The 22,721-nt window shown below is 36.1% G+C and overlaps 2 protein-coding genes across 3 annotated transcripts in view; one reads left to right on the top strand and one right to left on the bottom strand.

Annotated features, from left to right (window-relative positions):
- LOC145260687 (3-oxo-5-alpha-steroid 4-dehydrogenase 1-like) overlaps nt 1-7,127 on the top strand; it is a 53,595-nt gene extending 46,468 nt beyond the window's left edge. The window contains exons 6-7 of one of the 2 annotated variants that reach the window (XM_080119075.1): nt 4,127-4,143; nt 6,991-7,127. The gene's annotated coding sequence lies outside the window, so the exon portion shown is untranslated. The remainder of the gene's footprint in view (nt 1-4,126; nt 4,144-6,990) is intronic. The other variant, XM_080119074.1, reaches the window with a different exon arrangement.
- On the bottom strand, nt 2,000-22,698 carry LOC145260686 (uncharacterized). Its single transcript, XM_080119071.1, has 4 exons — nt 22,310-22,698; nt 12,411-12,461; nt 5,445-6,365; nt 2,000-2,456 (listed from the first exon to the last, which is right to left on the bottom strand). Exons 1-4 carry the CDS (start codon nt 22,586-22,588, stop codon nt 2,406-2,408), a joined length of 1,302 nt encoding a protein of 433 aa, XP_079975197.1. The 5' UTR covers nt 22,589-22,698; the 3' UTR covers nt 2,000-2,405.
- Between the last annotated feature and the right edge of the window lie 23 nt (nt 22,699-22,721).

Below are 22,721 nucleotides of genomic sequence, written 5' to 3'. Positions count from 1 at the left end.
AAGGTGAAGGCTGGTTAATATTGGGAATAATATTATCAGAGTTACTATTTTTGTTATTGCTATTAGATTCTGCCATATGTAAATCTGTGCCTGGAATGTTTTGATTAGACTCATTAATTGTTCTGTAACTTTGGTTGTTCTCATGTATTGGCAATTGTGTCACTGCGCAAGCGTATACCACGTCTTTGTGTGCACAATCATTATTTAGGGGGCATTCTTCTTTATTTTGGCAGTTACATTTATTCCTAAGGACTAAATTATGGGGAAGATTCTGAGCATTTTTTATTTTCATATTTATTGATATTATTATCTGGGCTAAATTTGGCATTGTAGAGTATGTTTTTATAGAGTTTTTGTTTAATATTGTGCTGTACTTATGTGGGTACTTAAACAAGGTTTCTACTATTCTAAGAAATTTTTCAACTCATAAAATTTAAATACCTAAATTTTGATTCATTTGCTCTATCTTGCATATTGAGCAATTTTATTTGACTGGGATTGTCAAATATAAAATATTATAATAATAATATTTTGTAAAGCTGAAAATCACTGGATTTGCATATATATATATATATATATATATATATATATATATATATATATATATATATATATATATATATACTAGCATTGGTGCCCAGGTGTTTGAAGGTGTATGCTGAGCAAAAAAACAAAACAAAAAAAAACAGTCAATTTTTTTTTAACTTTGACCCCAATTATGACCCCTTAACATTTATTGTTTTGGGCTCAAATCAAGTTAAGTTACATCCATGTCCAAGGAACCTATATCTAAAATTTCAAGTGTTTAGACCCAAAATTTTCGGAGTAGTTTGGTAGAGTTATCAAAGGTCAAATCGTTGAACTTTGGCCCCTTAACAGCCAAATTTCTGGCCGAAAACCAATCACATAGATTTTCCCAACTCTCAGTACCCTGTATATCAAATTTCGAGTCTCTAGGCTAAAAATTGACAGAGTTATTAAGTAGGGAAATGTACACACACACACACACACGTTCACTTTATATATATAATAAAAATAAAAGTGATCTTGTCTGTGTGTAGAATGGTCTCTACCAGATTTGGAACTTGATATATAGGGGATTTGGATCTGTGGAGCGAATTTGATTTGGTTTTTAGCTGGTAAAAATGTCAGCTAAGGGGTAAAAGTTGAAAAATTTGGAACTTGATAGGCATAAGTTGATTAAACGTGTTATTTCTCTGCATGTGTAAATATATCTTTATAGGTTATACAATTATTTTTTTTAAACGGCAAGTTTTTGTGGGTTTTTTTTAAGTTACATCTCATTCAAATTCAGAAAAATTCAGTTTATTGATCCGCACAAAATCGGTGAATCTTTTGTTTTGTTCATCTATCATTTACGAAATCCAATTTCAGAATGAAAAATTTCAGACCGAAATTGAACTTAAATGCGTGACACTATGAATCCTTCATATATAAATAAGCTCTATTTACGTAAAAGGAAATGTTGAGCTTCTTAATGACAATTTGGACTTGATTCTTACAGATACAGATGAGAAGTTGTCTTTTCGATCAACTATACGTACAAAATCTGGGTACTTGTACAGTTTAATGAAGACATAAAAAAAATGAAAATATCGGAAAAAGGTTATATTGTACACATCCATTTTGAACTGAAGATCTCCGAAAAAAATTTCACTTATTTTGATCGAGTAGTTTTTTTTTTTTTTTTTACAGTGGAAAAACGTTTTTATGACAGCACATTAAAAGGTAGACATCTTTGAATTTTTTAATTTTTGTTTGGAATTTTAGAACCCGCCATGGAGAGATAACTCAATTTAAAGTGCCGACACTCCCTCCCAATGTTTAATACTAGCTTCTCTTCCTAAAAATGAAACCTTTGCTCAGTATCATAACAAATTGTTTTTTTTTTTTGCTGTAAAAAAAAAAAAAAAAAAAAAAAAAAAAAATGAAATTAAGTGAAATTTTTTTTCAGAGAACTTCATTCCATAATATAAACTTTTTTCGATATTTTCATTTTTTAATGTCTTGATTAAACTGTACAAGTACCAAAATCTGTTTAGCATTATTAATATTTATGTCATCCACAGACTGGTTTGCTGTATTACAGTTCTTCAATGCAGCTAGACTAGCACTCATCCCAAACCAGAAATTGAACCTACCATCATTTAGCTGATAGTCAGTAGTTCTACCCCTCAGCCATGGGATCGGCATTAATATACACACCCACAGACACACTCATGCATAAATATAGATATAAATATATTGCAGTCATAGTTTTCATCATTTAATATTGTGACCTTTTCTTTCTTTTTTTCTTTTTTTTTTTTTTTTTTTTTTTTGTTTCCACTTGTGTTGCTGCAGTCATTACAGGATGAATTGATTTCTTCCGAAGAAAATTCTCTTTACCAATCATCCAAAAAATCAAAACCAGTTACCGGAATATTAGATTCCCTCTGGAATAAAAGAAAGTAAAAACATTGATATGAGACTATGTTCGTTGAGCACTGAGGAAGGTGGGGGGTAAGAAAAGAACAAAGGATAGATAACAAAAGGAAGTAGTAATTTATTTATTGCGGACTATTATTCTCATTTTTATTAGTTGTTGGTTCACAACATTTCGGCCAACTATTCCTCTGGCCTTCGTCAGGTGGTAACCGCAATGGATAGGAACTTCGAATCTCCTAACTGCATTCTCAGCAATCACTGCCATCCGTAGCTGTTGTCGTCTCACCACGTTTTTTGGCCAAGTATGCCTCTGTCCGGCTTTGGGTAAGTTGGTTGTTTTTGTTTTACGGCATATCAACCTTTTTCAGATTATTTAATGCCGAATCTAGTTATTTTGAGGAATGATTTTTAATGGAGTATATTTGTTTTTTAAGTCAGTTTCTATTTAATCCATAGTTGGGACCCTAACAGGTACTACCACTCCGGGTCAGAGTGGACCTGGGAGCAATGGCAATTAAAGGGTGGCTCCACACTCCCCAAGGACCACAAGCTGGGGCCTCACCATCGGATATAGTTTTAGGTCATATCCAGGACTGCTTTGGGTAGGATTGAAACCGCTATCTTCAGACAATTCTCATCTGGAACTGTAGAGATTCAACGTCTATCAGTTGGCCGAAACGTTGTGAAACAATAACTAATAAAGATGAGAATAACAGTCCGCAATAATAAAATTAATATAAATAATAGTCATCTCAATAATGAATTCCAATTTAAATAATATAAAAGGAAGTAGGTTTAGCAAGTAATAAAAGACCTTATCAATAAATAACAGATAGGAATTTGTTCTTAACGCAAACAAAGAGAAGTAAAGGTAGGGTTTAAATTACGGTGTGACAAGGTAACTAATTTATCTTATTAATTCTTTAAAGGTGACGAAAAGTTTAAGGAATTAATAAGATATATTAGTTACCTCCCTTGGACCTGTCAGAAGTAACCGATTAAGACCTGAAGCCATGTACATTAAGAAAAGAATAGGACAAAATAAATTTAAACATATTCACTAAAAAATACATTAAATAAAAAATTGATATTAAAATAAAATAAATAGAAATAGGGACAGACAAGCTATAATTAAATAACAATGAACATCATTATAGATAATGTGTGCGGTCCCGGGTTTTCCTCAAACAGAAAATATGCCTAACATTATTCACCATTAACTGGTGCCCCTTATGTTGGGCTTGAAACCGACGGTATCAATGTTTTTCTGACTTTCTGTACAGTTTTTAATATATATATATATATATATATATATATATATATATATATATACACACACACAAAGTTATTTACTTAGGTCTTTCTGGTGATATTATCAGTATTAGAATTTAAATAATTCAATCAAAATTGTCATCTATCTCTTCTGACGTATAAAATTATCTTGTGAATTGTAGGAAAAGCAACAACTCCCACCCCTCCTCATGAGACCCTTTTAACATTAGGAAGGTGGAGCAGAGGCCTTTAACTATTTTGTATCTTTACTAAAAGTTGGACTTGAGTAGCATTTTAAACATTAAAATTTGATGTCGAGTAGCCAATTTTCATTTGTTATTGTTAAACAATATCATTGACACTAAAATATACTTTATTACAGTTTTTTTTTTTTTTTTAATTGTAGTCTTTCCTGGACAACAGGTAATAAAGAGTTCTCTCCCTTTATCACTATAATTTTGTTTTCTTTTATAAAAAGTTTTAAAATGTGAAACTAAAACATAAAAGGGATTTCTATGTCAATCTGGACAACAGCAGGTAAATATTTTTTTTTTTTTTTTTTTTTTACACAGTGATCACCACTTATCAAGGCCCGGAAGCCACTCAGGGATAAGGGTTATTGCAAGTACATTACGTTAGTGTGGAGATTTGATGAAGTGTTTACTTAAGGGGGCGGTTCATTAGGAATTTGTTAACATTGGACTTGAAGACATCCAAGTTGTAGTCAGGTGGGAAGCAGACAGACGGAACAGAGTTCCACAGGCGTGCAGTTCTAAGAAAGAAGCTTTGTTCATGGAATCTGCATTTTGATTTAGGCACAGATATAGAGTGGGGGAAATTTTTCACAGTGGATTCAGCTAGACGGGTGTTTTTTGTGAAAGATTGGCGAGGGGGGACCAGAGATTAGAGTTCAGACGAGCACCTGCCATGGAAATAACGGTAAAACAAGGAAAGGCTCGCAACGTCTCTTCTGTGGGAGAGAGGTTGCAGGGTAGAGAAAAGGGCATCCCCCACTAAGCCACGAAGTCTATTTTTTTTATTCTGTCAACTATTCGTTTAAAAGTTTGGGAGGTGATAAAATATTTCCCGTCAACGATTTGTTATGTAGATAGAATTTGATTTCAAAGTGTTTCAGATTCTTATTAGATTTATTCTCTTGACATACATCTGGGCAGGAGCTGCTAGAAAGGACTTGTCCTGCCTTGATAGAGTTCAAAATAGACTTTGTAGCCTCGTAGGGGATGTCCTTTTCTCTTCCCTGCAACCTCTTTCTCACAGAAGAGATGTTGCGAGTTTGTCTCTGCTTTATCGTTATTTTCCTGGCAAGTGCTCGACTGAGCTTCAATCTATGGTCCCCCCTTGCCAAACTTTCACAAGAAACACTCGTCTAGCTGTAAACACTATCAATAATTCCCCCCACTCTTTATCTGTGCCTAAACCTAAACGTAGATTCCATGAACAAAGCTTCTTTCTTAGAACTGCACGCCTGTGGAATTGTCTTCCGTTTTCCTCCTTTCCAACTGACTACTATATGCTTGTCTTCAAGTCCAACGTAAACAAGTTCTTGATGAGCCGTTCTCCTTAAGTTAACAAATTTATCAAATTTCCATTACTAACGATTACTTTATTGTTAACCCTTATCCTTCAGTGGTCTCTGGCCTTGATAAGTGGTTATGCCTATGTAAAAAAAAAAAAAAAAAAAAATTAGCAACATCTGTACTCACCTTTGTTGCACCTTCTTCGTCGTCATCATGTTTATTTGCAGTAGTTTCCCTCAAGGTGACAGCATTTAGATTGGCTTTCTCAAATTCCGAACCAGTTTTGAGTAAAGACTGCGATTCATCGTTTTGTGACGAAAATGATGTAGACTCTTCATCTTCATCTGCAACAAAGTATTCGTCTCGTCCAGTGATGGCCATTTCGATGGGTTCCGTTAAGGAAGATGATTCAGCACAATTACTACCAGCTTTCTCTCCCACAAAATACGACCTTTCGACATTGGCGGCATCGTCAACGTCCTTAAGAGCGGAATCGGTCACAAAATCTTTTTCGTCACTCGTACTAAACGCCAGGTTGCTTTTCGACATGGATGAATCTGGGGTGGGGCTAGCGTTACCAAATCTGCCAGAATCCCGCTTCTTTTCATTTGAGCTTTCCGTTTTTAATAGAGACTTCTGCGGAGAAGCTTCAGCCATTTCAGCCTTTGAGGAACGATGGCTTTTGCGATGGCCAAGTTTTTTGGGATGCGTGTCTGGTAATGGTATCGTGTGATAGTCGACTCGTTTCGGCGTGGCATTCGTGGGTGGTGGAGGAGGAGGAGGCATGGGTCGTTTCTTCACTTCCTTTACGGACGCCTTCTTCTTCTCCTTTAACTCTTGATTTGCCACAGCTTGTCCGATGATCGACGTGGTTGGTGCGGAAGAGCTCAGGTCAACCAGCTTGTTTGTAAACACGGCATCCATACCTCGCTCGGCTGCAAGGAAGGGTGAATCCCAAATACCACCATTTTCTCTTTTCCAAGGACAGGTTTTTGTCTCAAAGCTTTCCTTGGAAGAATTTGTCACGGGCACTGGTTTCCGTGTTTTTTCCGGTTTTTTCATGAGTTGATCAGCTTCTAAATCGAGCAGAGTTAGATCTTGTTGGCTCTAAAAATGAAAAAAATAAAATGAAAAGTTATTTCAATAGATATATATAGGCTTTTGCTAATTATTAGTGTTGGAACGATTAATCGGAATTGGGAATCGGGGGAAAAAAAAAAAAAAAAAAAAAAAAAAAAAAAAAAAAATCGGCAGTTTTGGGGGTATTGGAATCGAAAAAATTTGAGCCTATTTCCCCGATGCCAAAACTGATTCCTTAAATGATCTTTTTTATTTGATTTTGGTTTAAGAAATATCTTCCACTGTGTGTAGTAATAATAAAATAAATATTTATTGATTTAAACTTCCAGTAAGACTAAAATCTCTAGATCACGCCCTTAAAAAAAATATATGCACATTTAAGATGTGTTTTTACAGTAATCGAGACAAAATAAAACTTTTACAGTAAAATATTTAAAGATTTATAAACTATCGGAATCGGGAAATATTTTGCAATCGTCCCATCACTACTAATTATGTATGACACAGTAAAGCAAATGTATGTAGAGTGTTCCAAAAGTAATGGCTCCTATTTTTTTTTCTTATTCCACCCAAATGGATCAGAAGGGATTGCATTGTTATGATGAATTAACTTACGCATTCATGACCTGAAAGTTTCATCTCTTTGTTACAGATATTGACAGTGTGAAATTCTAAGAAAGCAACCTGCTATGGACATGTGTCAGAAACAGATGCGCCATTGAATTCCTAGTAAAAAATGTGCTGAGAATGGTGATGACAATGTAGAAAAATAAATTATGTAGCACAAAAGGTTGTTCGTTTTTTTTAAATGGTACACATCTTACCTTCGCAGCTTTTCAACTTTTTGATTGTAAAAAAAAAAAAAAAAAAAAAGTTTCAACACCTTGTTTTATTTCTTGGATATTATTTATTTGATTTCAGAGGAACCAGACACTGGCCAGATGGTGAACTTGCATATGCTCGTCAGTCAGATGCCTTCTCGAGTGAACAGATAACCCTGCTTTGTTGCATGATTTGAAACCAGTGGCATACATATTCATTTTTTTTGGTGCATTTTTCTTGTGTTTTACATGAAGGGCGTCCCTATGACGAAAGCAGTTATGTCCAAATTCTCTGGTCCCTAGAAAACGCATCTTCCTCCGTTCTCTGCGATCCCCTGCTGCACTCTCCCAGGAGTTCAGAGAAATTCCACAATGCTTCAGTTGAACGACGCGAGAATGAGAAGGAGACCGACACTGGCCGACAGAAGGATGACTTTAAATCTGAATAAATAAAGATTGAGATATATTACTTCAGTCTGTGATCGAGATGGCACACAAACTCGATATCAGACCAAGACGGATGTGTTGCTTCCTTGAGTGAACTCTGATGTATCCTCATTTCATCTTCTATTATTATACGAGCGGGACATATGGAAATTCCATGGTAGCATTTTTATCTGTAATATAAATCTCACCTGTCTGTTTAAATGAATGTATGTATGTTTGTCTAAAATTTTCGACAGAGGCAGCGGATTTTCACGAGATCGGTATCATTTTGAAGCTCGACCCTTTGGACGACAAATATCGAAAAGGTGGCTAAAACCATTAATTCCTTTACCCTCAACCGGGCACTTTTCTACAAGGAGGGTCCGTTTTTTTTTGTTTTTTTTGCGTCTCTATTTTTGCAAGTCATTGTAGCGGTTGGAATGACTTTACTAATTTCAACGTTCTGAACTTCCAGTCGTGTCATGGAGTAGCCGTAAGACGTCAGGTTTCCTTTCACCTTCTTTTCCACTTTCGCGTCACGGGTTCAAGCCTGCCTGCCTACTACCACATTTTTTTTTTTTTTAAATTTTTCTGCTCAACACACACCTCCAAATACCCGGGCAATGTCGGGCACCCAGGCTAGTATTTAATATATTGCTACTGGGCATTTAGTGGATGTTCAACATAAATGGAGACCCTGCAATATTATTGCAGCCATTTAAAACTGTAAAAGTAATTATCTAAGTAATCTGGTTAATGTAGTGTTAGAATAAATTTGGTTATTACGGTTTATCTTCAATAGGATGTGACAGATGTCCATTGTATGGACACTCAGCACGAACGAAAACCCCACAATATCATTAAACCATCTCTAGCCTTCGGGGACAAGATCAAAGTGTAGTATCTGTTCTTCAGATGCTGCACTTAAGATAATTTGTACCAGTCAATGGAGGGGAAACCCTCTATACTGGGACAATTATTATTTTTGGTAACCAGAGTGCCCCCTTTTTGGGGAGCTGAAAACGGCCTTGTGCCTAATTTGCTCAGTGGGGGAGCAAATAAATACCATCTCTAGGCAGAACAGATACTACCCTTGGATCCTAGTTAGTTTCATGTACGACCCAAAAGTAACATCATTTCTTTATTTTTATTTTTTTTTTTTATATTGCATTTTCCGTGATCGGAAGATCTTATTTTTATTTATTTATTTTTTTTTTATTACATTTTCACCCCAAACAAGGCACATTGCCACTTTGGTGTAGGGGGCTACTATCAGGGGAAACATCTACTGGGGTACTATGTAGGGATTAGGGCAGCGAGATGTTGGTTCACGTTGCACTTGAACTTATGCACGTCAGTACAATTGGGGAAGCAGTGACCTGGAATGGAATTCCAAAGCCTAGCAGTTCTGGGGAAGAAACTACTGGAGTAGAAAGATCTTTTACATCTAGGGATCTCTACAGTGTGGGGGTGGGAATTTGCAGCTTGTCGGGTCTGTCGAGGGTGTTCACGTCGTGGGGGCACAAGTGCTTGCAGTTCTTCAGAGCATTCACCATTATAATACTTGTAGAACAGGCAGAGGGATGCAACGCTTCGACGATGGGACAGAGGCTGAAGTTTAGATGCCAGTTTAGGGCCTATCAGATTTGCGACTCTCTTTTGAACCCTGTCAAGGAGCGAGAGACTAGTAGCCGATGCACCGGCCCAAATATGACAGCAATACTCCATACATGGGCGAATAGTGGCCTTATAGAGGTACAGGATATTTTCGGGTGTTAGAAGTTTTCTCGCACGGTAGAGAGAGCCCACCTTCCTTGCAGCGGCCCTGGCAATGCCCTCGATGTAATTGTTCCAACTCATGTTTCCTGTGAACGTTAGGCCAAGGAGCTTGAGAGACGTACTCTCAGATAAAGAGTCGTTGGCCATTGCTATAGGTGGTAGAGAAGGTTTCTTGTAATTATTGAATGAAACCAGTTTTGTCTTGGTGGCATTGAACGTTACCATCCATTTTTGTCCCCATTCCACTACTGATTGGAGGTCATCCTCTAGTGTTTCTGCCATTACTTTAGATATATGTTCGTTTGTTTTCCTGTCGTGCCTGCTATAGAGTGTGGTGTTATCAGCATATATACCCATCTCAGAGGCAATCTTGTCGGGGAGGTCATTTATGAATATCAGGAACAGCAGAGGTCCAAGGATAGATCCTTGGGGCATTCCCGCATTTATATCATATTGTTTAGATGTACGACCGTCGAGGACAACCTGGATTTTCCTCTTATCTAAGAAGGATTTAATTATGTTAAGTATTCTACCAGTGATACCGTAAGATCTAATCTTCCTGAGGAGACCCTCATGCCATACCCTGTCAAAAGCCTTAGATATATCTAGAGCTACCGCTCTGCCCTCTCCCGCTTTGTCCAGTGAATGGTATATGCGTTCAGAGATTACAGTGAGGATGTCTGCCGTGGAACGGGCTTGTCTAAATCCATATTGATGGTCGGTCAGAAGTTTAGCATCTGTAAGGTGCTGGACTAGAGCATGGTTAATTAAGGTCTCAAATATTTTGGCAAAAAGTGGGAGGAGGCTAATAGGGCGATAATTTAATAGGTCAGTTCTTTCGCCAGAATTTTTGAATACTGGTACTACAAAAGCAGTTTCCCAACAGCACGGAAAGCAAGATTCATTAAGGCATTTGTTGTAGAGTTTGGAGAGAACTGGAGCTACTTCGGCTGAGCACTTTTTTAATAGCACAGCTGGGATGAGGTCGGGTCTACATGCTTTGAAAGTGTCAAGGTTTTTTATGATAGCATGCACCTGAGCAGGGGTGATTTTCAGATCGTCTAGCGTGGCGTATGTCCGCATAGGAAATTGAGGTAGGGGGTGGTTTAGAGGGTCCAGTGTGGAGTTTGAGGCAAACCGACTGGCAAGCATGTTAGCCTTCTCGGTTGCTGAGCAAAGAACCTCGTGATTGTTCATTATTCATAAAAAAGTAGGATAGAAAGTGATAAATATGACAAGAGAATATTCTTTTCATTGTTTTGACTCTTCAGTATATATCTGACACAGTTAATCAACCGAGAACCACATCAGTCTATATAAAAACATAAGATATTAACCGATACATACTCGAGAGTCAAAATAATGAAAAGAATATGCTGTTGTCACAGTCCTGGTGATAACATACTACGAAAATTAAATTAGCATATCTATTTACTAATTTAAATGTTCATAGTATTATTTTATTTCCTTCTTTTGATGAAACAGGATCTCCCGATTGAATAATTTATTTATTAATTTATTTATTGCGAACTATTATCCTCATCTTTCTTAGATGTTGTTTCACAACGTTTCGGCCAGCTATTCCTCTGGCCTTCGTTAGGTGATAACCACGACGGGATAGGAACTCTGAATCTTCTAACTGCATTCTCAGCAATTACTACCTTCCGTGGTTGTTGTCCCACCACGTTTTTTTGCCAAGTTAGCCTCTGGTCGGCTTTGGGTAGGATAGAAACCACTATTTTCAGACAACGCTCACCTGGAACCATAGAGATTCAATGACTATCTACTGCACCATGGGCCCCAAAGAGCAATTAAGGTTGGATTTTTAGGGGTTATAAATCCACGATAGGGATAGGAACTCCGAATCTCCCAACTGCATCCTCAGTAATTACCGCCTTCCATAGTTGTCGTCGTCTGACCACGTTTTGACCAAGTAAGCTTTTGGCTGGCTTTGGGTAGGATAGAAACCACTATTTTCAGACAACGCTCACCTGGAACCATAGAGATTCAATGACTATCTACTGCACCATGGGCTCCAAAAAGCAATTAAGGTTGGATTTTTAGGGGTTATAAATCCACGATAGGGATAGGAACTCCGAATCTCCCAACTGCATCCTCAGTAATTACCGCCTTCCATAGTTGTCGTCGTCTGACCACGTTTTGACCAAGTAAGCTTTTGGCTGGCTTTGGGTAGGATAGAAACCACTATTTTCAGACAACGCTCACCTGGAACCATAGAGATTCAATGACTATCTACTGCACCATGGGCCCCAAAGAGCAATTAAGGTTGGATTTTTAGGGGTTATAAATCCACGATAGGGATAGGAACTCCGAATCTCCCAACTGCATCCTCAGTAATTACCGCCTTCCATAGTTGTCGTCGTCTGACCACGTTTTGACCAAGTAAGCTTTTGGCTGGCTTTGGGTAGGATAGAAACCACTATTTTCAGACAACGCTCACCTGGAACCATAGAGATTCAATGACTATCTACTGCACCATGGGCTCCAAAAAGCAATTAAGGTTGGATTTTTAGGGGTTATAAATCCACGATAGGGATAGGAACTCCGAATCTCCCAACTGCATCCTCAGTAATTACCGCCTTCCATAGTTGTCGTCTGACCATGTTTTGGTCAAGTAAGCTTTTGGCTGGCTTTGGGTAGGATTGAAACCACTATTTTCAGACAACGCTCACCTGGAACGGTAGAGATTCAACGTCTCTATCCACTGCGCCACAGGCCTTGAAGTAGTGAGACAACAACCTTAGGAGATTCGGAGTTCCTATCCCGTCGCAGTTACCGCCTGATGAAGGCCAGAAGAATAGTTGGCCGAAACGTTGTAAAAACAACATCTAAGAAATATGAGGAGAATAGTCCGCAAATAAATAAATTAATAAATAATATTCATCTCAATAACGAATTCCAATAAAATAATATAATTTATAATCTGGAATCTGTGACATGTACAGTGTTAATATCTAGATACTATACTAATAATCCTATTCATAACAGAACAAAAGAAAGTAATAATTGTCCGTGAGATACAAACCTTAGTTTTCCAGGAAAATGGTCCCGAATGTTCGTCAGGCCAAGTTTGGCACTAAAAAAAAAAAATACAAAATTTGTAAAATAAATAAATAAATAATTATTTAAAATAATTTGACTTTTGATTAGTTCATTTATTTTCATTTACAGCAGAAATGGTGCTTCTTGTCCACAATTTCCCCTTGTATTAAATAACAGGAATGAGGAAAAATATATATGATGTACGCACCCATGAGGAAACGAAAATATCACATTCCAAAGATCACAAATTGATCAAGTAGTTTTATTTTTAAACTAGTCTGGCGTTGCCTGGTTGTAAAATATGCATGAATATTATATTTTATGTAAAATATGCATGAATATTATATTTTATGTAATATATGCATGAATATTATATTTTATGTAATATATGCATGAATATTATATTTTATGTAATATATGCATGAATATTATATTTTATGTAATATATGCATGAATATTATATTTTATGTAATATATGCATGAATATTATATTTTATGTAATATATGCATGAATATTATATTTTATGTAATATATGCATGAATATTATATTTTATGTAATATATGCATGAATATTATATTTTATGTAATATATGCATGAATATTATATTTTATGTAATATATGCATGAATATTATATTTTATGTAATATATGCATGAATATTATATTTTATGTAAAATATGCATGAATATTATATTTTATGTAATATATGCATGAATATTATATTTTAATATTCATGCAGATTTCTTATTATGAACAGAAATACGGTAGGTATTAAACGTAACGTTAGATTCCTTTAAATAAATGAAGTAGAAAAAAAACGGAAAGAAACTGAGACATGTGCACACAAGTATGTTTTTTTCGAAGCAGTTCACTTCTTGTAAGTAAAAAAAAATTTGAGCCGAGATCGAAATCAAAACCTAAAGACAGTGAGTCAAGATAGCCATTAGGCCAGCTTGATATGATCTTTAAAGTGTTTTCAAACCTACTTATTCTTAATAAGGAATCTGAATGATTCACACATGTGCAGTTGTGAAACAGTTGACAAACAGATAAAAATCTAATGATCTCCCCACATACCAATTTTTAAATTTTGACCACTTAGCATCCCTTTTTTCCTGATTAAAACTGATTAAAAAGTTTTCCACATGTCCGAATATCCAATATATCAAATTTCAAGTCTTTAGATCCAAAATTCGTTGAGTATATAGGTTGAGAAGTGTCTTCACACACATACACAGATTCTCACTTTTATAGATAGACAGATAAGAGAATCAAATTTTATGAGTAACTGAAGAGCGACTGTCTAAAAAAAACAAACAAAAAAAACTTGCAAGATTTATGTCATAACGCCTAGAAATTTTTATTAATTGTTTAAAAAAGATTTTCTTTATAAAAATAAAACTACTTTATCAATTTATGTGATTTTTGGAATGTGATATTTTCCTTTCATCACAGGTACATGGATAATACAGTTTTCTTTCTTTTTGTTTTTAATATTAGGATAATTTTGAGAAGTCATTTTGTAGAAGCTGTCCAACACATGCCAGCCGTGTTATTGCGGACATATTCCTCTATTTTAAGTAAACTGCCAGAATATGACAATGGAAATTTTTTTTTTTTTTTTTTTTTACCAAAAATGGTGGCCAATTTTTTAAACGCTAGCAAACATTTAAAAATGTAGGAAAAACAATAAAGTTTATAATCAAAAACAGACATTGTAAAGTAATTTCAATAGAAAAAAAACAAACAAGTTTTTAATTTATGGATCATGCTGAAATAATAGGGAAAAAAAAGAAGGGAGGCATAACATGGAGTTTTGTAAAGAAGTTTGTTGGAGTACATTTTATGAAAACAGAAGGCGGCAACCCTGCGTCGAGAGTGGGTGTTGAATCATTGTTCCCAGATTTCAAGTTATCAAATTACGCAGGAAATGTTTTTGGTCGACAAAAGAGGGATTGGACTTAGTATTTCATTCCTGTTTGTCCGGTCGCACTTTTCTCAATAACCACGTCTTGGACTTTTTTGAAATTTTGATCAAACATTAGTCATGGTGAAAGTAAATTTTTGCCTGAATGGATTTTCCAGGATAACTCTGGTTGTTTCCCTAGAGGCCATTGTAGGGGTAAAATTGCCCCCAAATAATTCATCCGTTCATTTGTTCACAATAACCACAACTTGGATTTTTTAAAAATTTTGCACAAACATTAGTCATGGTGAAAGTAAATTTTTGCCCGAATGGATTTTCCAGGATAACTCTGGTTGTTTCCCTAGGGGCCATTGTAGGGGTAAAATTGCCCCCAAATAATTCATCCGTTCATTTGTTCACAATAACCACACTTTGGATTTTTTAAAAATTTTGCACAAACATTAGTTATGGTGAAAGTAAATTTTTGCCCGAATGGATTTTCCAGGATAACTCTGGTTGTTTCCCTAGGGGCCATTGTAGGGGTAAAATTGCCCCCAAATAATTCATCCGTTCATTTGTTCACAATAACCACACCTTGGATTTTTTTAAAAATTTTGCACAAACATTAGTCATGGTGAAAGTAAATTTTTGCCCGAATGGATTTTCCAGGATAACTCTGGTTGTTTCCCTAGGGGCCATTGTAGGGGTAAAATTGCCCCCAAATAATTCATCCGTTCATTTGTTCACAATAACCACACCTTGGATTTTTTTAAAAATTTTGCACAAACATTAGTCATGGTGAAAGTAAATTTTTCACTTGTGGATGAGGACCCTACATGCTCGGCTTTTTTAAAAATTTTTTATTTGTAAACGGACAAATTGCTGCATGACTCATGATTGAACGTTCAGCAGAATTTGGTTTTCATAAAAAATTGAATAAAAATCTCAATAATCAAAAGAAATGAGTAATGGATTATCTCATGGATTTGCTTTATCCTTCTTAAGCGAATCGGATTAGAATATGCGTTCACTTCTGATGATTAAAAAAAACGGTTTCTTAAACTTAGAAATTTCAGTTCAAATTCAAACAACACCTGCATCAAAGAAAAAGTCACTAATTCACATGAATTAGAAATTAGAAATTTAATTTAAATGAGAGAAAAAAAAAAGAAAAACTCAAGAAATAAAAATGATTTATTATTGTAATATTCATTCAAAACAGACCCAAATACACCTTAAAAAAAAAAAAAAAAAAAAAAACTTTTTATTTAATTTTAAGTCTTTAATTGGTCTACCAATATATCTAATTTACTTCATTATCTTTTTTTTTATTATTACTGTTTTTGTTTTAAGTAAAAATATCAATTCAAATTTTGGTTTGAATAGTTTTATTAAAAAATTTGTAAATATATAAACACACTTTTCATTAAAAAAAAAAAAAAAAAAAAAAAAAAAATCAATCTTGGTTGTGCATAACTCATTATTATTATTATTTATTTTTTCAAAAAAAAAAAAAAAAAAAAATCAATCTTGGTTGTGCATAACTCATTATTATTATTATTTATTTTTTCAAAAAAAAAAAAAAATCAATCTTGGTTGTGCATAACTCATTATTATTATTATTATTATTATTATTTATTTTTTCAAAAAAAAAAAAAAAAAAAATCAATCCATAGATTAAATAAAGTTGTGTAAATATATATAAAAAATTAATTCTTGGTCACGAAAATCAGCTTGAACGTGCCAAGGTGAAGGTTAAACTGATGTCAACTAAAATCAGTCCCTTTTCTTAGTGAAGTCAGCTGGGATCCATACAATGTCCTTCAATTCAAGACATTATATGATTAAAAATTTTATGAAAACAACAGTAGGTCCTCTACGGTGCAATGTAGTTGGTTGGTTGTTTTTGTTTTACGGCATATCAACCCTTTTTCAGGTCATTTAATGCCAAATCTAGTTATTTTGAGGAACGATTTTTAATAGAGTATATTTTTTTTTTTTTAGGTCGGATTCTATTTAACCCATAGTTGGGACCCTAACAGGTACTACTACTCCGGGTCAAAGTGGACCTGGGAGCAATGGCAATTAAAGGGTGGCTCCACACTCCCCAAGGCTCGCAAGGTGAGGCCTCACCATCGGATATAGTTTTAGGTCATATCCAGGTCCTCCACAACAACGTATTGTAAATTAAGTCACTGTGATCAGGCATGTGAAACTTCCTACGCGTTGGTTCTTGACTAGAGCAGACAATCAATTTGATTGAAAAAAAACTTCTATTTTGTGTTATTAGAATATCGCTATGATCATTATAGTTGATTCCTTTTTTTTTTGCATTTTAAACAAACAACTACAAAAGAAAAAAAAAGGTTAATTCCTCTCTCAAAAGTTTGAATTATCTCCCTTTACTTTCATAACACCGATAATGACAATAATATTCTGTAACAGCTGCTGACGTGCGTTAGCAGCAGCCACCGCTGCAGGACACGTATGCAAATGACCAAGCTGGTGCACAATATGATGTTACGGTGGAGGAAGAGGGAAAGAAAAAGAAAAAAACAGGACACATGGACAGCAAATGATGGGAACAAAAGTAGATGGAGAAGGACTGGCCCGTGTAAGAGCGACGTCGTTTCAAACGAGATTTAGAAAAAGCGCCAAGATTGAGTTGCACATGACTTGAGTTTTGAAAAGGTTTTAGGGTCGCGTAAACGAAACCACAAAAACAAATCGATCGACATAGCAACTAGTTTTTTCAACTGAACAAATTACTTTTGTTTATATTTTACAGTCCATACCAATTCGAAAAAGTGGTAAAAAATCAAATACATCACAAATAAATATTATACCATCTATTATAGAAAAGTGAAAATCTGTGCACGTGTGTGTACATGTTTTTTTTTTTGTTTTTCCGTCAAAGGCTTTCTTAGAACTTTTTATATACTCCCTAGATTATAATATCTCTGATTTACGAAACGAGGTCAGCTCTATCTTTTATTTCAGCGACTTTTAGGTTACAAAATACAAAATTTGATTTCATTTCTCTATGGCGTGATGTTTGACCTAGAAAACCAAAAGACGTTCGTTTAACCACGTGCTTTTTTAAACGTTTAATTTCACCCCTTCTCATTTCTCTGCCCGCTTAGCGTCGCGGTAACGTGTCACACTTTCTTTTCCACCTTCATGTCAAGACTTCAGGTTTGAGCCTACCTTCCTACAAAAACTTTTTTTTTTCTTTTACACCTACAAACACCCAGACAATGCCGGGCACTCCTGCCAGTCTATTATATAAAAGGCAAAATGTGTGTGTGTATGTGTATGTGTGTGTTTTATGTCTCCCAAAATATTTCAATACATGCAACTTTGACAAAATTGGTATCGTTAGAAAGATCGGTCTCTCAGACAACAAATATCAAAAAATTGGCAAGAATCATTAATTCTTTGACCATCAACTGGGCCATTTTTTGCAAAAAGGAGTCAATTTTTGCGTCAACATTTTTGCAAAGTCATTCACACCTCGTGATCTCAACATATGTTTAAACCACGTTATTTCGAAGGCCCATGACATCACAAGTGTGTTGTAGCGGAGTCGGTTAACGCGTTTGCTTTTTTTTCACCTCCTTTTCCTCTTTCGCGTTACAAGTTCGAGCCTAGCTACTGCGGCTAATTTTTCTTTTGTTGTTTTGCACTCGCATGGGTACTCGCAATTATTTTAGTTGTTTTATTTTAGGGCTGGGGGGGGGGTACTCAATCGCCTTACTATACCACCTCTCCACACCCAGGCAATGCCAGGTATCCATGCTTGTAGCTAATAACAGTTACTTTGCAACCTACCTGCATTTTTTTTTGGTGTTTTTAAGTAATTTTAAATGATTTTATTTAATCTCAAATATTAACTCTCTTTACGGCTTTTAATTTTCAACCAAGATGCCTGCCATCTTGTCCAATTATAGTGATGAAAAAGCTTCAACCAGAACTTACCCCCATACTTACAAAACTGTTTAAGCATTGCCTTAAGGAGAAGTACTTTCCAACACCCTGGAAAACCTCATCAGTATGCCCTGTATTTAAGAATTCAAGTGATAAGTCGTCTCCCACTCAGTACAGACCAATAAGTCTCCTGTGTGTCATGAGTAAGTTGCTGGAATCTATATCAAATAGAGAAGTAGTCAACCACCTCAGCAGAAATAACCTTCTTAGTGACATGCAATATGGTTTCTGTTCTGCCAGATCTACAGCAGATATGCTAACGGTTATATCTCATAGGATTAGTGAATCTCTTGATAAAGGCTTCCTCTCTAGGGTAATTGCTCTTGACATATCAAAAGCCTTTGATAAGGTATGGCATAAGGGGCTACTTCACAAGATTTCCAGCTACGGTATAACTGGAAATGTTTTCTCAATCATTAAATCATTTCTCTCTGATAGGCTCATAATAGTAGTGGTTGATGGGCAGAAATCAGACGCCCTCAATATTAATGCTGGAGTTCCTCAGGGGTCCATCCTGGGCCCAACATTCTTCCTGATCTACATCAATAATCTTGCAAAACACATACTTAAATCATTCGTTGACATCTATGCTGATGACACGACCATCTATGGCAACACATCAAAGGCTGTAAATGACAAAGTTCTCTCTGATTCTCTCTTCTCTGATCTCGAGCACGTGGTACAGTGGGGGAAGACGTGGCTGGTTACTTTTAATGCATCTAAAACTAAGCTCCTATCTTTACATCATCAATGCTCTGATCCCCATCTGGCATCAATTGAAATGGATGGCTCTCGACTAGAGGAAGCTCCATGTTTTGATAAGCTTCTGGGATTGACCTTTACGCCTGACCTGAAATGGAACACGTACATCAAGTCTATTGCCAAGGTCGCTGGAAAAATGCTGGGATCCTTCTACCGCTCCAGAAGATATCACACTGTTGATGCAATTCTCTATCTATATAAAAGCCAAGTACGTCCAAGGATGGAGTACTGTTGCCACATCTGGGCAGGAGCTGCTAAAAACAGCCTATACTGCCTTGACAGAGTACAAAATAGACTTCGGGGCTTAGTGGGGGATGCCCTTTTCTCTTCCCTGCAACCTCTCTCCCACAGGAGAGACGTTGCGAACATGTCTTTGTGTCTGAGCTCCAATCCCTGGTCCCCCCCTTCGCCAATCTTTCATGAAAAACACCCGTCTGGCTGAAACCACTGTGAAAAATTTCCCCCACTCTTTATCTTTATATTCCTGATATACCGCCCCCTTAAGTAAGACACTTTATCAAATCTCAACACTAACGTACTGTACACGCAATAACCCTTATCCGCGAGTGGCTTCCGGGCCTTGATAAGTGGTGACCACCTTGTAAAAAAAGAAAAAAAAAAAAAAAGAAAAAAAACTGGTTGCTGTGTCGTTTGAATCATGTTTCGAGAGAATATAATAAGGGGAGGTAATCGGTGATTATTTTGATAGTTTCTATTTGCATTAGGATTGTCTTCTCTTGTTCACCGATTCATTTTTTTTTTTTTTTTTTTTACACAGGCATCACCACATTATCGAGGCCAAGAGGCCACTCGAGGATAAGGGTCAAAGAGTGTACAGTAGAAATTGGACAATATAGTAATCATTAGTAATTGGAAATTCGATAAATTATTTAACTTATATGGAACGGCTCATCCAAAACTTGTTTACATTAGACTTGAAGACAACCATATTGTAGTCAGCCGGAAAGCAGGAAAACAGAAGACAATTCCACAGGCGTGCAGTTCTAAGAAAAAAGCTTTGTTCATGGAATCTACGTTTAGGTTTAGTTACAGATAAAGAGTGGGGGGAATTATTGATAGTGTTTTCAGCTAGACAAGTGTTTCTTGTGAAAGTTTGGCGAGGGGGGACCATAGATTGAAGCTCAGTCGAACACTTTCCATGAAAATAACGATACATCAGAGACAAACTCGCAACATCTCTTCTGTGAGATAGAGGTTGCAGGGAAGAGAAAAGGAAGTCTCCTACGAGGCTACGAAGTCTATTTTGAACTATCAAGGCAGGACAAGTCCTTTCTAGCAGCTCCTGCCCAGATGTGGCAACAGTATTCCATTCTTGGACGCACCTGGCTCTTATATAGATAGAGAATTGCATCAGCAGTGAGATACCTACTGGATCGATAGAAAGATCCCACCATTTTCCAGCGGCCTTGGCAACAGATTTGATGTACGTGTTCCATTTAAGATTAGGAGTAATGGTCAAGCCCAGAAGCTTGTCAAAACTTGAGGCCTTCTCAAGACAAGAGCCATTCATTGATACCAGATATGGATCAGAATGTTGATGATGTAAAGAGAGAAGCTTGGCTTTAGATGCATTAAAAGTAACCAGCCACTCCTTTCCCCATTGTACCATATGCTCAAGATCAGAGGAGAGAGAATCGGAGAGAACTTGGTCGTTTACTGTCTAAGATGTGCTACCATAAATGGTAGTGTCATCAGCATAAATGTCTACAAATGATGTAAGGATGTGATTTGGAAGATCATTAATGTAGATCAGGAAAAGAGTTGGGCCCAGGATGGACCCCTGAGGGACTCCAGCATTAATACTGTGAGCTTCTGATTTTTGCCCATCAACTACTACTCTTATGAACCTATCAGAAAGAAATTTTCAAGTTTAATTAAAGTTTTACAATACCTGTTTTTATTTATTTATTTATTTTTTTTACATGGGGGGGGGTCACCACTTATCAAGGCGCGAAGGCCACTCAGGGATAAGGGTTATTGCGTGTACAGTAATCAATGAGATAGTATTGTAGTAATCATTAGTATTGGGGGTTTTGATAGAGTGTCTTACTTAAGGAGGCGGTTTGTCAGGAGTTTGTTTATGTTGGACTTGAAGACGTCCAAGTTGTAGTCAGGTGGGAAACTGGGGTGCAGTTCTAAGAAAGAAGCTTTGCTCATGGAATATATGTTTGGATTTAGGCACAGATAAAGAGTGGGGAAAATTATTGACAGTAGTTTCAGCCAGACGGGTGTTTCTCGTGAAAGATTGGTGAGGGGGGGGACGAGGGATTGGAGCTCAGATGAGCACCTAGGTTAAAGTACAGAATAGGTACATACATAACATACTCCCGTTCCAATGTTAATGGCTTTCTAAATAACATTATTTCAACACGGATCAATAAGTGCATGCAGAATGATGAGTACCAAAAGCTATTTAAAAATAGTGCGGTATCTGCTAAAATAAAACGTCAGCCATTTTAGAGTGTAGAAAAGGGACATAAGTATGTCCCCTGCATTCGCAATCTTCAAGGTGTTCACGTCTAGGAAAATGCAATCCACCCCCACCCCAATTTTCCGTAAAAATTACTTTTAACCATAAATAATTTTCTATTCGATTAATTTTCATAATTTTTGGATATATTACTATTTTTGACATAACAAGTAAATACTGTTGTTTTTTCTTAAAACCACATATCTTCTAAAAATGATCTGTCGACTATCTTAGGAAGCACCGATTTTTATTTATCTTCGTTTTTAAATATCTTTGCGAACCTCGCCCAACGGGCTATAACTTTTATTCGTTTTAACCATTTTTCGTTAATTTTTACGAGGTGCCTCAGCGTATTATAAACACTCCAACGACCCCATGTTAAGAACGGCTTTTGAGGTTGGGGGATGTTTATTCCGAAATCCGTTTTTAACATGGGGAGTTTGGGGTGTTTATAATACGCTGGGGTAGTGGGGCAGGGGCACTGGGGCGGGCACGTCGTAAAAATTAACCTCATTTTTAATGGGCTAAAAAGAATTTTTTTAAAAAGATTTTAATGGCCCAAAATACGTAGAAGAAACCCGGTTTGGAGCCCGGTCTCGGAACGGGAGTGATTCTATAAAAAATATATATATCTTAATATAGATTTTTAAAAAACTTGCCTGATGAAGGCAGGAGGGTTCTTGAAAGAATAAAACTTTAGAAATAAATTATACAGCTTATACACATATAACTTACGTCATTATCGTAGTCGACAACAATTTTTTCTCCACACTGTACGATGTGTCTTGGGAACGAATCCGGGTAATCATTAGTTTTGTTCACGTTGGCATAACTGTCCCAAATAATGGCAGGCACAGCGGCATTATTAAAAGCTGCTTCTTTCTCCGACCAACTCATTTGAAGCCATTTCTCTTCCCCGTAACGATCTTTCACGAACTCTTGCTCCTGCATAATACGACGACACATCGTATTATTTGACGTGAAATACGAGGAAATGCGTTCCTCGATCTCCATTTTTTTTTTTTAATTTTATCAACAAGGGCGGGGTATAAATGAAGACCTAAAAATTTAACAACACAAAAATATAGACGATTTTTTTTTTTGTTGTCAGCAGCAAATGTTTTGGAGAATTATAATTCGAAGAAAT

The sequence above is a fragment of the Euprymna scolopes genome, chromosome 36 (assembly GCF_053919585.1).
Source record: "Euprymna scolopes isolate OS-2025 chromosome 36, ASM5391958v1, whole genome shotgun sequence".
Lineage (NCBI taxonomy): Eukaryota > Metazoa > Mollusca > Cephalopoda > Sepiida > Sepiolidae > Euprymna > Euprymna scolopes.
This window is presented reverse-complemented; position numbering and strand designations above follow the sequence as displayed.

What these genes read in the sequence shown, in the direction of transcription:
- LOC145260686 (XM_080119071.1), bottom strand. Translation starts at nt 22,588, where the DNA reads ATGGAGATCGAGGAACGCATTTCCTCGTATTTCACGTCAAATAATACG. An exon ending in CATTTTCCTGGAAAACTAAG is followed by an intron (nt 6,366 to 12,410) that starts GTTTGTATCTCA and finishes TTTCATTTTTAG; the next exon opens with AGCCAACAAGATCTAACTCT. An exon ending in ACGAAGAAGGTGCAACAAAG is followed by an intron (nt 2,457 to 5,444) that starts GTGAGTACAGAT and finishes CTTTTATTCCAG; the next exon opens with AGGGAATCTAATATTCCGGT.